A 16,343-nucleotide genomic window follows, 5' to 3' on the forward strand; every position below is an offset into this window, starting at 1 on the left:
TATGGGGGTATCCACAGATTGTTTATGTCATTGAGTTTATATGCAGAGGCACAGTAGCAGGTGCTCATTCCATGTAGCACCCCATTACGTGGTATATACTAATAAGGAAACCAGGAGGAATGATTTCTGTATGCAGAAAACCAGTCAGTTATGCAATTTGTCAAAGTTGTGATGTCTATGAAGCAAATTTCTTTAAGATAAACTGTTTTCTTATTGATAGCTCTTATAAAATTGAAGGACAATGATAGACTGAAATGAAAATTCTGGCAAGTCCATCAGGCAGTGGAGTGGAAGATTGTTTTAGTTTTTTTGTTTTGTTTTGTTTTGTTTTGTTTGTTTTTTGAGACAGAGTCTTCCTCTGTCTCCAGGCTGGAGTGTAGTAGCGTGATCTCGGGTCACTGCAACCTCTGCCTTCCGGTTCAAGCAATTCCCCTGCCTCAGCCTCCTGAGTAGCTTGGGTTACAGGTGTGCACCTTGATGCCTGGCTAACTTTTTGTATTCTAGTAGAGATGGGATTTCACCATGTTGGCCAGGATGGTCTCGATCTCTTGACCTCGTGATCCACCTGCCTCGGCCTCTCAAAGTGCTGGGATGGGATTATAGGTGTGAACCACCGCACCCAGCCTTTTTTGTTTTGTTTCCCTCTCACCAAGCTGGAGTGCAGTGGTGCCATCTTGGCTCACTGCAACCTCTGCCTCCTGGGTTCAAGCGATTCTCCTGCATCAGCCTCCCGAGTAGCTGGGACTACAGGGGCACGCTACCATGCCTAGTTAATTTTTTTATCTTTAATAGAGATGGTTTCACCATATTGGCCAGGATGGTCTCAATCTCCTGACCTCGTCATTGGCCCATCTTGGCCTCCCAAAGTGCTGGGGTTATGGGCGTGAGCCACCGCTCCTGGCTGATTCTTTTAGTTTTTTTAACTAGCCCTGGAAGCCCCTTCCGTGCCACTTTTAGGAATCCTCCTTCCCTTCAGAAGGTGGCTGCAGTGCCACCCTTCACCAGAAGATGCCTCCATCACACCATCTCTCTCCCTGGTAACTGGAAACTTGAAATTCAGTAAAAGCCAGTGCTCTGCATTTTAATCAACTCTCAAACTGATAACAATCTGTGCTGGAAAGGACATGGGACATAGGCACCCAATTCCAAAACCAGTAGAGATATTAACTGCCCTCCAGAAAAGATGAATCTGGCATACAGTATGTATCATACCCAAAAACCTTGTAGATTGCTCTGTATACTGAGACCCTGCAATTCTACTTCTACAGCATTATCCTAGGGTACTAGGATAGTTACATAAAAACATGTAATGAAGGAGATAGCACAGAGTTATTACAGTGGAGTTCTAGGTAGCCGGTTCTGAAGTGTGTGTGTGTGCCTGTGAGAGTAAATAAAATCTTCAGTGAAAGAGATCTTCAAGAAGAGGCAATAGACCTCTAGATCTAGAATGCTTGACTTTGAATCCCAGCTTTTTAAATTATTAGTTGTGTGAACTTAAATAAATTACTTAACATTTCTGTGCTTGGGATAATGATGTGTATCCCAGATTACAGATTAATGAGATTAGATATTCACAGAACTGTATATGATTTGTTGTATGAAGTCTGGAAGGATACAGAATAGCATGTAGTTTGAGTCCACTTTTGTAGGAGAAAATGTACATAGCTATACATAGACTTCTATCAAAACCTACAAGGCTATATGCCAAAATGTTAACAGCATTTATCTGTGGCTAGTGGCACTGACAAATTAGGTTTTAACAAATGCTTTTCTGTGTGTAGATTCGATTTTTCTTAACATTCAACATACATTGCTTTTATAATCAGAAAATAATTCTTACCAGCTGCTGTCAGGAGAAGAAGAAAAAGATAATTCTACCTAAAATTAACTCTTAAGGTTGGGCAGTTGGAGCAGTGTTTAATCCTGTAAATGTAGCTTCATAAGATCTGATCCTATATTAAAGTTTAAATGTAGCTTCTATAAAACCTGGCCCTGTATGGAACCAGAGCTGAAGAGCTTGACTGGGGATCAAACACTGCAACTTGATTCAAGTCCCTTCATTAGGAGGAAAGTTCTCCAGGTGAACTGCCAACTTCCGCTGCAAGGCCCTGAGAACAACTTGAAACTGACAGTGTTGCTGGGTTCCTTCCTGCCCAACTGAATGCCAAAGCTGTGGGAGCTTACCTGCAGTTTACTTCTTGAGGCCCAAGTCCTAAGAGACAACTTAAGTGCCTGCTGTGGATATGAACAGGCCTGGGTCAGAGCTTCACCTCCCACACACACCTAAGTATTTTTGGACAAGTCACTTAACCTCATGTGAGGCTATTACCATAGCTGTATAAAATGAGGAAAGAACTACTTTTGATTATTGAGAAGTCAAAAGATCCAGTTTGTGGCAAATGACACAGTAATGCACTATGAATTATTTTCCCTCTCTGGGCCTCAGTTTTCTCACCTTTAAAATGGGGGAAATTAGTACTTTATAAGGTTATGGGTATTAAACTAGGAAAAGACAAGATTAAGTCTTCAATAAATGACATGCTTTTTTACTAAGCATCATCTCCCTGTACCAAGAGCACTCCTCTTGCTCCCAAGAATAGCCAAGGCCATTTTTTTTTCTTAGGAGAAAGGGTAGGGCTAGAGGTCTCCCCCTAGGATCCAACTCCAGAACTCTGCAGAGATGGGCCTGCATCCCAAGGCCTCTGAGACCTCAGTCTGCACACTCTGTTCTTTCGCCTGATGCTCCACCTTTTGGAAGCCAAAGCTGCCAGCTTGGCCTCTTGCAAAACACACATTCCATTCATAAGTGCGTTTGTGCATTTTTCCTCCCACACCCTTCTAGGCAGCCAGCACAGAGCTGCCAAGGCGGCTGCTGGAGAAGCAGCTTCTTACAGGAGAAAAGCAACTCCAAGGGCTTTTACACAATTCATGTTTAGGCTTTGAACACATTACTCCCATTTTCTGGTCTCTTTGCCCATAGTGGGATTGTTCATTTTTGTCTCCCTTTTTGTAAATAACCTCTTCCCTATTATAAAGGAAACCTATTAATGAAAATTTGAAAAATACAGAAAAATTTAAATCACAACTGATCCCACCATCCAGAGTCAATGATTGCCAATATTTTATGACAATTCTATTTTTCCATGATAGAAACTTATTATTCAAAAGCAGTTTTAATAGCTGTATAATATTCTAGCATTGATGCATGCCATAATTTCTAAAACAGTCCCTTTTGACATTGAAGTTGTTCCCAAATGATGCTGCCAATGATATCCTTGCACATACATCCTTGGCAGCTTTCTTTTAGGAAAAGTTTGTAAGTGAAATTATTGGCTTAAAGAGTATGAATACATGCTTTTAATTCAAAAAAGGCTTTTGCTGTTTACTAGCATAGATTTCAAATTTTTGCCAATTTAAGTTTTTCATTGTATATTTAATGTCTGTTTATTTGAAAATGCATTAGATTGACAACCTGCTTTTTTTCCCAGAAGGTTTTTGGTCAATTATTTTTCCTAAGTGAGTTGTGCATATCCTTTCCCATTTTTCTGTGGGGAAGCCAGGTACTTTTCCATACTGAAGTTTTAAGAGCATCTTATGGATTCACTATACTGTCCATTTATAAACTATTACAAATTTTAGTTTGCTTTTTTTTTTTTTTTTTTTTTTAATGGAGTCTCACTGTCACCCAGGCTGGAGTGCAGTGGCGCAATCTTGGCTCACTGCAACCTCCACACCCCAGGCTCAAGCAATTCTCCTGCCTCAACCTCCCAAGTAGCTGGGATTACAGGCACCTGCCACCACACCTAACTTTTGTATTTTTATTAGAGACAGGGCTTCACCACGTTGGCCAGGATGGTCTCGAATTCCTGACCTCATGTGATCTGCCCGCCTTAGCCTCCCAAAGTGCTGGGATTACAGGCGTGAGCCACCGTGCCTGGCTGTTTGCTTTTTAAGGTACATCATTTTATGTTTAGTCTTTTGTGATTTCTTCTATTTGCTTTTATGCTTAGAAAGTCCTGACTGCTTCTGTCTGCTTCTGTCCAAAAAAAAAAAAAAAAAAAAAGTCCTGACAGATCTCTGGATACAATGACAAGTTTATGTATTTCTAATGATTTAATTTCTATACTTCATAGCCTTATTTTTCTTGGATCTTATTTTGGCATATAATAACTTTCTCCCAAATATTTAGGTAAGTTTACCCAATTACCTATCTTTACTTACCCAATAAAGGAGGATGCTCCTTTATCATATAAGTCCATGTGTATACTAGGGCCAGTATACGTGTTTTCTTCTGTCTTGTTCATGTAGTGGTTCCACACTATTGTGTAGCTCTATAATATACTAACAGTTTTAGCAGCACCACCCCAGATAAGCACAGGGCCCATGGAGAGTCCCCATCAGCATGGATTACAAAACACTGTAGAGTTAAGATGCTTTGCTGCTGACTGCACTGGTGCTGCTACATTCCACCAGGACTTTTTCAGCACCTGAGTCAAGAGACGGGATAAGGGCCAGAACACTGAACAGAATGTTAAACTCAGGTAGGAGCCTTATGGTTTTAAGATAGGGCATCCTCAGAAGTCAACATAAAGGAAGGGAAATGGAGAGGTTAGGCAAGCTCCCTAATCTTATCAGGCAGACTAACCCTTTTTGACCTACGTCAAAACTCAGCTAGAAGGATGACTTCCAGAGCCAACCTAGCCATGTGCTTCAGCAACTGGATTTGAAAGGAGGGAAGAAGCCAGTACTGCAGCTCTTCCATACTCCTCAGACCTTCAGCACTACTTTCAGTGCACCTTTCTTGCTACAAAGCATTCCACATGCAGTTAAGTTCATCTGGTAACTAAGTGAAGTTGTTTGCCCATCATCGAATTGAAAATTGGATTTCAGCTGTATATAATCTATACAGCCTGTGACAGCACTTTGAATAGCCCAGGCTCTATACAAGCCCCCAAATCAGTAACCTTCAACTTTATTCTCCAAACCTGTTTGTAAGGCTCTGGTGGGCTCCGTAACTCAGAAATGCCAAAGCACAGAAGAAACAAGCACAAGAGCCAACTGGGGAATGTTTTCGAGGTATACTTTTTTTTTTCCTGTTTTTCTTCCAATTAACTGCATTAGTCTGTTTTCATAGGAGGTATACTTTTTAAGTGAGGAAAACGTTACCCCTTAGATTTCCTTCCAGCCCCTACCTGGTCCTATCCTAAATAATGAGGGAGAAAGAGAAAATAAAGAATTCTAGTTCACTGACAAAATCGCAGAAACCTCTCCCTAATTAGAGAATATATACATGAATTCCAGAGCGTTTGCAACTGAAAAGAAAAAGAACATCTACTCCCACCACCATACTTACTTTTACAAGGTACCAACATGAGGCTGGCAATCTTCGGGGAGGCCATCAGGGCCTCCATGAAAGAAATGTATAAGATGGCCAGTCAAGAGCTTTCCTGAATGTAAACAATAACTAGACAGAACATACAATGGAAGGAAGCTAAGGGTCGTAAGTGGTCTAATCATGCGTGTAGAGTGTTAAGAGGCAGATGAGAATTCCCAGGGATCTGAGCTTCTTCCCCTATCCCCAGTTTGGCACAGAGGAACTGTGACTTAATGAAAGATCATGTATGACCGTGCTAACCCCCCTCTCCTATTTTCTGGTTTCTCTGCATCACTCACCTAACATTCCTTTGGAGAACCTTAAAAGAGTTTGTAATGTTTGAGCACTTATGTGTCTTAGGGACTTTATCAACGCTTTTAAACGCTCTGATGGAAGCAAGAGCTTTTTTTAAATTTTACAGATAAGTAAAAGGAAACTTAGAGGTTCACTAACTTGCCAAAGGTCAGATAGCAGTGGCACTCGACAGTTAAAGCTAGACACAGCTTGTTTCCTTTGCCTTACTCACTGCGATACTGTTAAATCTACGGATCACACATTTAATATAGTACTCAACTTCACTTTTTATTCCTCATGAGAATTCACATCAGTTGCTAAGGTAAGACTATTTAGGCAGTGGCTCTGTGAAGACTTACTTTCTCATTGCCTCTAAGCACTGAGACCCCTAAAAGCCACTCTATTAAGTTTGGTATGTGGGAGGTCAACACTCATGTTTGGAGTCTGAGAATCCTATACTTATCTGGATTATTTTTCAAAGAATAAAAATTGTTACTGAATATCATGTTGGCAGAAGCTCCCAGTGGGTAAATTTTGCCCCAGAATAAAGTCACCTTTTTTTTTTTTTTTTTTTTTTAGAAATATCAATAATCAAGTAAACAAATTTATTAAATCCAACAGCAGGTAACCTTCCAAATAAAAAACATTAAAGGAAAAATGTAGACATCAAAGACAAAAATGTGTGTAACAAGTCAATAAAAATACTCAAGGGGCCATCTGGAGAGTGCAACAGTGCAGCAAATACAAACAAAAGTATTAACTTTTGTCAAGTTTGTACAACCTCAACAAATAGACACACTGGTCACAAACCAAGAGGGATTCACAAAGGTGGAGGGTCACATGAGCAGTGGACTCATCACCTCAGCGGCTTAAGGCAGGGTATATCTGTGGGACCAATTCATCTAAGCCCCATTTGCCTATTGCTTTACATTCCCCCTTTAAAACCTAGAGTCAAAAAACAAAAACAAAAAAAAAACAACAAAAACGAATCATATTCATTAGTGCAACAGGTAAGAGCAATTAATCACAGACAGGGCTGGGGAGCAGGGTCAGAGGGAAGACACTTCTCCCAGAGCAAATGTTTGCATGTCAGTGGGGATAAAAAACCGCAGCAGCTGCTGAATGGCTTCCTTTGGCAATATCCAAGATTTGTGTTGAAAGGAGCAGGGAAGTTAGATGGGTGGTGGAAGTAGGTATGTATGAGATAGGCTGGGTTTCCAAGAAGAATAGGGACAACATAATGCCCAGCACCTGAATCAGAAGCAGAAACCAATGGTTATGCAAAGCTATTTAAACTATTTTGCTTCTGGAACCAGTGCTCAAGAATCTATTTTGTCTTTTGAAAAGGGGGAAAACCCCTGCTGATCCTCACCAACATGCAGTTCCAGTCCAGTTTAAACTGGATATGTAATTACAGCTTACCATGAGAATAAACTGAAGGGGGGGGTGGATGGGAACCTCCTTTATATGATCAGAAAACACACTGTGGAATGAAGAGGAGGACCAATGTCGCATTTCCTCAGTGAGTCCCAATTAACACAATTCAACAGCCTTAACAGTCCTTTCAGCTGTTTAAACAAGATACTGCTGGAGTCCTCCAAGGAAGACCTGTCATTTACCAAGATGTTCAAGTCCCCCAAGGAAGACCTTTGTCAGTTACCAAGATGCTCAAGTCATAGCCAACCAAACATGAGAGAAGAAAAATAGCAAAGCAGTCAAGTAAAAAGCAACAAAAACCTAGCAGCAGCTTCTTTCCATGCCTTACTTTATAATTGCATAATTGAATCTAACTTTTGGGCTTTGCTACACTGAAGACCTCATTTGGAATATGGCAAACCAAACACTCCTAAATAGTGTAAAAGTAATTGTGGTTTCTGCCTTACTGTTGCACCAACCTAAAAGCTCTGTTTTGGTTTGCAAACTTGTAGACAAGTTCTTACCCCAGTAACTTTCCACCACTGCTTAGTACAATTTGGCAGGGTATACAGTATATGAGGCCGTCAAGTGTACTATGAGGTCCCATATCCTACAGCCTCCAGCATTCGGGACTAAATTTTGGCACCAGCCCCTGGAGATCAATACTGCTTCAAAGACTAATACTCTGTGGCTTAATCCTTTCTTCCTTTCCAAAAGACTAGTTTGTGCCTTCCTTAGGAAGTTTAATATTGAAAACACTGTCTTGTGCATTTTCAATTGTTATTTTCCTGGGCCCGGAGGTTTGGTTAAAATTTAGATCTTCGCCCAGCTCTAGATCCGTCTTCCCTTATCAGAAGGGCAGACATGGGTTCCTGGACCCAACTCCCACAGGTGGGCAGCACTTCACCTGCTGAGACAACCAGCTGAAACACAGCGGAGGCTCTTACAGGAGGTGGGATTAGAATGATACATTCGGATTTGGCAAGGATCGGGGAAAGCACATGCAATGAAGCAGCACGTCATCTCATACCAGCTTTCTAATAAATTGCTAAGGAAACATCACAGAAGCTCACAGACAAAGCCATTTGTCAAAACCAAGTTCTTATTTCCCAACAGTTGTCACCCTCAGATGTTGCAAATTTCCAAAGTGGCATCCACATCCTGACCCTCTCCACATCACCCTAATGTTATATTGCTAAGCAAGGAGTGTACTAGCTTACCTGAGGGGCACGCATTCGGTCTCTTACACAGACTTACTGCTCACTCATTAAGTGGCAAACCTATTTCTAGGTTGAAAGGAACAAGGCTTTTAATTTCCCAGAAGTATAACTTCAAACCCTACACACACCTCACCTTGGATCCCTTTGCAGAAAAAACTGCATTTCTTGTCATGAAAGCATTGGCCCAGAGCTACTGCAGAAGCTTGAAATCTTTGCCGAGTAAAAAGTACTCAAACTTGGAAGGAACTTGTAAGTCCCTCCCTGACTGCTCCCTTTTCTGGCTTCTCATTTGCAAATGGATTAATATAACCAAAAAAATAACTAAATGGCTTTTGTGGTGGGGGAATGAGGAAGCTAAATAGTTAATTTAAAAAAAAAACAAAATCCACCCACTCTTAGTATACCTAATGCACGGAATGTCTTCTTACAGGATGGGGAAGGAACCTAGTTTCTCCAGAGTATTCAGGGCCCTGGGCTGCCTCCCTCTTCTGCATGCGTCTCTCTGATACACCCTGATCTGGGATGGAAAGGGCCTTACCTGGCCAAGAGCAGCCTGCCTTTTCCCTCAGTCAACCACTACTCAGTCCAGAACCAGAAAAAATGAGTTGCAAACTGGCTCAATAAAAAAGCGTCCATTTTAAAACCTCAGTCTGGGTACCCCAGCTACAGCGGATCCTACAGAACCTGCTGGGACCCCTGGAGACTCATTCAGGATTCTTATTTAGCTAGAGCAGAAGCCAGGCCCGACCCCCTTCAGCTTTCTGGCAATACTGTACCGTAGATGATCTTAAAGTTTCCCATTTGCCCCTCTGAAAGAGGAACTGTCAGGTTTAGGCTTAAAAAAATTCCAAGAATGTTCCCTATTGTCAATACCAATTTTAGAAAAATACTGCCAAAACTCTTTAATAATCCTTAAGATGGGAGCCCAGAGCTGTAAGGCTACTCACAATGGAACTCAAAACATGCAATTCCTGCCCAGGCTGAGAAACATTCCTGGGAGGTAGAGGGGTATTCATTAGGGCAGAAACCTCCAAATGTTTAATAGACAAAGTTTCATTACCTCAAGAGTATAAAATATTCTTATAAGTTTTTATTTAAAAGATTCCCTTTTTAATCTGTTCCAAAGTGTTGGAAGCTGAACTATACAAGTTCCTGCCACCCATCCTTCCAGTACAGTTTTCTGAGGACATACTTTTTAAATGGAGAAATTAACGGGAGGACCCTCTAACTGAAACTGGGTAGGACCAAGGTCAGCTCCTCAGGCCCCTGTGGCAGTCTGGCCAAAGCTGGCCTTATGGAGCGGGCGCGTGGAGAAGTCTGGGGAACCAGGCCCTCCCTCTTGTGAGGAAAGGGCTAAGCAAACTCCTCTTTAGTGAAAATGGTCCAAATTCAGATCCCAAAGCCTCCATTATGGCATTCCCTGGCACTCTTATACTTTATATATTGAAGGCAGCTCCCTCTTTTATGGCCAGTTTAAATAGGCAAAGAAACAAAGGAATATAGATACATATATGTGTATATATATATATTTTATATAGGTAAAATATATACATATTTTATATATGTATATATACATATTTAGGGGTAGGGAAAGGAGAGGAGGGTCATGTAAACCTAAACAGTCATCACATTACCCCAACTGAGCCTGACTTTAACAAAAAGATAATAAATAACTCCTGGGGGTTAAGTGACAACATGGGTGCAGCAAGAAGGGAAAGGGCACAAATTTAACTATTAAATACACTTTGATATTTGTTTGGCAGAGTTCAGGCCAACCCCAGGCTTCTGCCCTTGCCAGACAAGTAAGCTGATGATACTCAAAGAAAAAACTAAACTAAAAAAAAAAAAAAAAAAATTAAATTCAAGCAGAGCTCCATACCACAGTTTTCTTTCAAGTCAGCTGGCCGGCAGGCAGTTTCCCGACCACCAGGAACAGAAACTTTGGCTCCAAGGCAAATGAAACAAACAAACAAAAAAAAGTATTTCCACTTACAACATGAAAATACAGAAACTTCATCAAAGAAAGAAAACTATCAAAGAAGTCTACTTCCAGCAAAACTGAGGTAGCACTGCTTTCTCTGCATTCAATGCTTAAGTGGTTCTCAGTACAACGTGTTCTTAAAAAATGCTCACTTGACTGACAGGTGCAGCATGTTGATGGATAAACTCAACATGAAATGCAATAGGTCAAAGAAGGAATGAGCAAGAAGTGAGGGAAATACGGGTTCTGGATAAATTAGCTTAAAGGGGGGTTGTCACCAGACTACAAATGCTCTTGGCTGGCCATGGCTCTCCAAGAGCTCTAAATTGCCTGGTAATTAATGCAATGTGGCTAACAGTTAACACTGCTATTCAAATCTGTGTAAATCTTTAAAAATAATTATTACAACCTAAATTCAACCATGTAAACAGCACTACACACAGTACAGACCTGCCCTGAAAAACAATATGCAAAACTGAGATCTGGCACTGTATCATTTTGTAATGTTAATTCAACCTAACAGTCCCATCCCCCCTCCCTGTTCTAACCCCTCCCCCACACAAAAATAATCTAATTTGTGCAAGAAATGGCAGGCTTATTCTATCTGAAGGCTTCAAAAAAAGATACACAACATGTAGCCAGGTTCAAATATTTTGGGAGATCTCCCCCCCAAAAAATAACCAAAATAACCAAAAAATGAAGAAAGTGCCTAAAACATGATACAGCATTTTAGAGCCCTTTCAGATACAAGGCAGAGAAAGGTGTAAAGTAGAAAATATCCGGATCTTCAGTAATTTCCAAAAAGGTCCAATTCCTCGGTTGGCTGCAGGGCAGCGGGCAGATCCTTGCTGCTGCTCCTGGGACAGAGCCACTAAGTCTGCTCCTCGGGACACAAGCCCTCGGGCCCTGAGCTGAGTGCACCTCTCCCTTCCCCTTCTCTTTTCCTTCGCTCCATTTCCCACTCCACAAAGGTGTCAAAGAGACTTGGCCAGGCCTCATCTTCACTATAGTTGCTGAGGTCAGGGCCAATCACCTGAGTGAAGTTAAGGAACATGTTCCAAGTGTCCCTGGAGATGCCCTTGATCCCCGAGGGGTTCTCTGTTAGGAAGTTTAGCCATTGGTCCAATACCGGAGGATTGTTCTGGGTAAAGACTAGTTTCCACAGGGCAATGGCTATTTCCCGATGCAGTGACCGCTGCCCTTCTTCAGAGTCCAGGCCAAACTGAAATGTAAACCGGTAGAGATCCTTGAATTTATCCTCTTGTTTGGCTTCTGTTAAGAGGCTAGGGAACCGTGCACAGATTCCGTCAATGCTGTCTGCACTTATTGCTTTGCAGCCATCAAAAAACTCCTTCCTGCAACAGAAAGAAGAAAGTACAATTAATAATTACAAACGATACCATTTACTGAGAGGTAATACAGCATAGTAATTAAGAGTAGGGCTTTCTGCCAGATGGTCTGGATTTGAACTCCTCCAACTAATTAGTCTTATTTCCTTATTTGTCAAATGGTAAAAACACCACCTTCATAGGGTTTTGGTGAGGACTAAACAAATTAATACTCTGCTGCTAACAGTGCCTGGCACATGGTGGGCAGCTGATAATGGTTCATTTATTCATTCATTCATCTTCCCAAAGCTAAAATCAAGTCTCCTGCTCCCTCCCTTGTTTCCCTCTCTGCAATAGCAATTAAGCTGTGGATTCTTTCTGCTTCCAGAGGAGGAGGCTTCCTGCTTCCCTTCTGATTCTCTATGGGTTGTTTGTTTGAGGTATATTTTTAGTGATTGCCAAGGGAGACTTCTGGAGCCAAGGATTCTGAACCTGGGTAATTCTACCACCAGAGGTCAAAATTCTAATGTTAAAAAACAAAAATTATGTATGTATTTTTAACATCTATACAACCCTTTCAGCATGGTCTCACATTGCTCATCTTCTCAGGGACTGCAGTACCTGCTGCAGAGCTGAGGCCTCTGAGGTCTGGAGGGTAACCTGTCTGGGGTGGGGGGCATGCAAACTAGAAATTGTACGGCTAGGTCTCAAAGCTGGTTCTTATTCATAACCCCATGCTCTACAAACCACATTTTATAGGGACACATGACTAGAACAATATGCACAGCTACTGCTTAGTAACTGGGGCCAACTGACCTTGTTACACACAGGCCTGGCTGAGGGCAGGCAATATGCTAAGAACTAGAAAGGGCAAGTGGCTTCATGGAGGAAGAGAGGCATATCCCAAAGGCACTTACTGTATTGGCACTCACAGTGCCTGCCACATGCTGGGCATACAATAAATATGGAGTGAGTGAACTGACACATAAAGGAATAAAAGAAAAGAAAGGTCCAAGACAGCAGTAGGGCTGAGTGACAACTTGGCGACCTGGCTCATCCTGGCTTATTCTTCATTTAAGGCAAAGATGAGCCGTGCTCAGTTACTCAGAAGCTGCCTAATAATGCTAGGATAGGCCTGAAATTTGACCTACAAATTAGGCAAAGGCATTGTTCTGGAAAAAAAAAAAAAATGTGGTCCACATTAGAACCAGACAAGAATCTTTATCAGAATGCAAATGCTTGGGCCTTCCCCACTGAGATTCCTATTCAGTAGGTCTGCAGAACCAGGTAGATACATTTTAAACCCCTAGAGTCCAGAGGGGCTTCTCTGGATCATAACCATGACTTGGCTCAAAACATTTAAGCTTTAGAGAACCTAGTCAGGAAAATAAAAACTCACCCAAAACCCTATGAAGCCAACCCAGTCCTATCCTAGCTGGGCACCACTGCCCGACAGTGTTCTCTTTCCTCCTTTGCTCGCCTGGTGACATAAAGTACTTGTGACTAACCTGGTAAATTTGCACATGGTTGCAGCCTGGAACTTCCAAGCTAAGAGCAGCACTCGAAATTCTGTGGGATCAACACATAGGTCATTGCAAAAGCGCTCCATCCCTTCCTCCAAAATTGCATCTTCCCGCTCATCCTTGTAGCGCCTGAACAGTTCTTCCAACCTCTGCAAGGAAGACTCCTCGGCATTGGACTTGGACTCCCTCCCAGCATCTCCCGAGGACATTGGCAGCTGGCAGGCCTCTGTGGCAGCCTCGGCCTTCTTGGTCCCATTGACGAGGATATCTCCACCTGGCTTGCCACAGGGTGGTACCTGCTCCTCACGGTGGCCTGCACCCCGCCTGCTGTGTGACTTGTTGCTGGGGTCACGGTCTCCATTCTTGCTGCCCAGAGTCGATGAGGGATTCTTGCACTTGGTGACACACTGGCCCATGGTGCTGGTGGCCCAGCCTCTAGAGTGGCCCCCTTTGGATCGGATGCCCTCGCTGCCACTGGCCCATGTACCTCAACATGCCATCAGCCAGAGGAGCCAGCCAACCTGGAAGGAAATTAGAAAGCCGTCACTTCTGGGCAGGGGAAATGGGGAAGGTAGGTCCATACCCTACCTTCTAGGGACTGTGCACTGGTTCACCAGTCTATTTCCATGAGCCAACAATGAACCATGGGAGAGACCCCAAGTTCATCATCTCCTTCATAGGCCAGCTCTGTAACTTCACCTTGGCGACGCAGTGGCTGGGGCACGTATGGAGAACCAATGAGGGAAATTCCTAAAATTCTTAAGGTAAAATCAGTTTCAAAGAGGCTGATTCATATGTAGAATGTGTCAAAGACTATAATTTGACAGAAATATTCCAGAGGAAATCTGTCTTGCCAACTTGCCATCATGTAAGAAAAGTTATTTGGACTTGGGTTAAGCCAGAAGACACAAAGAAAGGGTTCATCTTCTAGTTCCTAATGCCAACATTCTCAGATCTTAAGTAGGATGAGTAGGGAGGAGGGGTGGCCATATTCAGAACAACAGTCTCATAATGGCCTAACGACGAGGTTGTCAAGACTACAAGCAGGGGCCTAAGCCAAGTAGCAAAGTGAAATTTGCCTCTGATTTGTCCAGATTCCTTTCTGGGCCTATCTGGCACAGTAGGTGAAATGCCCTTTATTTGCCCTACTCCATCCACCTATAGAAACCATCCACCAAGCCGGTACTCCAAACCAAGTTTCCCAACCAAGGAGCTTCTTTTTCTCCCCCATGTCCTCAGCAAGGCTGTACTTAGAATGGAAGCCAAGTTCACAAAAAATGTGATTATCCTGTAGGGCCTATGGGCTGAGTTGTCCAAAGAAGCATGTCTCCACTTTTAAAAAGAAGGACTGGGGCTGGGTGCAGTGGCTCATGCCTGTAATCCCAACATTTTGGGAGGCCAAGGCAGGTGGGCAGATAGCTTGAGTTCACGAGTTCATGACCAGCCTGAGAGACATAGCAAGAGCCCATCTCTATGAAAAATAGAAAAAAATTAGCCAGGTGTGGTGACGCACACCTGAAGTCCCAGCTACAAAGGAGGCTACGGTGGGAGGATCAACTGAGCCCAGGTCACAGCTGCAGTGAGCTGGGATAGCGCCACTCCACTGCAGCCTGGGTGACAGGGTAAGACCCTGTGTAAAAAAATTGAAAAAATTACTGGTACAAAAACAGGCACACAGACCAATAGAGCAGAATGGAGAGCCCAAAAATAAGGCTGCACATCTACAACCATCTGATCTTCAACAAAGCTGACAAAAACAAACAATGGGGAGAAAGACTCCCTATTCAATAATTGGTGCTGGGATAACCAGATAGCCATATGCAGAAGACTGAGGCTGGACCCATTCCTCACACCATATACAAAAATCAACTCAAGATGGATTGAAGACTTAAATGTAAAACCCCAAACTATAAAAACCTTAGAAGATAACCTAGGCAATACCATCCTTGACACAGAACCAGGCAAAGATTTCATAACAAAGATACCAAAAGCAATAGCAACAAAAGCAAAAATTGACAAGTGAGATCTATAACAATTAAACTTAAGAGCTTCTGCATAGCAAAAGAAACTGTCAATAGAGTAAATAGACATCCTACAGATTGGGAGAAGAAATCTGCAAACTATGCATCTGACAAAGGTCTAATATCCATTATCTATAAGGAACTTAAATTTACAAGAGAAAAACAACCCCATTAAAAAGTGGGCAAAGTACATGAATAGACACTTCTCAAAAAAAGACATACATGTGACCAACAAGCATAGCAAAAGAAGCTCAGTATCACTGATCATTAGAGAAATGCAAATCAAAACCACAATGAAATACAATCTCACACCAGTCAGAATGGCTATTATTAAAAGTAAAAAAAAGTAACAGGTGCTGGTAAGGTTGTAGAGAAAAGGGAACACTTATACACTGCTGGTGGGAGTGTAAATTACTTCAACCACTATGGAAAGGAGTATGATGATTCCTCAAAGAGCTAAAAGCAGAATTATCATTCGACGTAGCAATCTCATTATTGGGTATATACTCAGACAAATAAAAGCCATTCTGCCATAAAGACACACACATGTGAACATTCACTGTAGCACTATTCACAATAGCAAAGATGTAGAATCAACCTAAATGCCCATCAATGACAGATTAGATAAAGAAAATGCAGTATATATACACCATGGAATGTTATGTAGCCAAAAAAAAGAACCAGGTCATGTCTTTTGTGGGAACATGGATGTAGCTGGAGGCTATGATCCTCATCAAACTAACACAGGGACAGAAAATCAAATAGCACATGTTCTCACTTAAAAAGTGGAAGCTAAATGATGAGAACTTATGAACACAAAGAAGGAAATGACAGACACTGGGTTCTACCTGATGGGGGAGGGTAGAAGGAGGGAGAGGAACAGAAAAGACAATTACTATGTTCTGGGCTTAATACCTGGATGATGAAATAGTAAGTACAACAAACCCCCATGACATGTTTACATATGTAACAAACCTTAACATGTACCCCCAAACCTAAAATGAGAATTAAAAAAAGCTCACCATAAATAAATAAATAAATAAATGTTCAAAATATTCAGGAAAAAAAACAAAAAACTGAAAAAAATTGAGAAAAGAAAAATAAAAGAACTGATTTACTCAACTACAATATCTAAATGGTAGGATAACTGCTAGATGAAAAAGAAAAGTTTGCACTGATACATAAC

General features: G+C 41.9%; 1 protein-coding gene across 4 annotated transcripts in view; it reads right to left on the reverse strand.

The window, feature by feature from the left end:
- Positions 1–5,785: 5,785 nt before the first annotated feature.
- Positions 5,786–16,343, reverse strand: part of DCUN1D3 (defective in cullin neddylation 1 domain containing 3) — a 46,389-nt gene continuing 35,831 nt past the window's right edge. For all 4 annotated transcript variants that reach the window (XM_032242877.1, XM_032242874.1, XM_032242875.1 and 1 more), the window contains 2 exons: positions 13,122–13,657; positions 5,786–11,640 (listed from right to left, as the gene is read on the reverse strand). In XM_032242877.1, coding sequence (XP_032098768.1) covers positions 11,157–11,640; positions 13,122–13,552 — 915 coding nt within the window. In that variant the 5' untranslated portion in view covers positions 13,553–13,657 and the 3' untranslated portion in view covers positions 5,786–11,156. The remainder of the gene's footprint in view (positions 11,641–13,121; positions 13,658–16,343) is intronic.

This window comes from Sapajus apella, unplaced genomic scaffold, assembly GCF_009761245.1.
Source record: "Sapajus apella isolate SASKATOON/1434 unplaced genomic scaffold, GSC_monkey_1.0 scaffold51, whole genome shotgun sequence".
NCBI classification, from domain to species: Eukaryota; Metazoa; Chordata; class Mammalia; order Primates; family Cebidae; genus Sapajus; species Sapajus apella.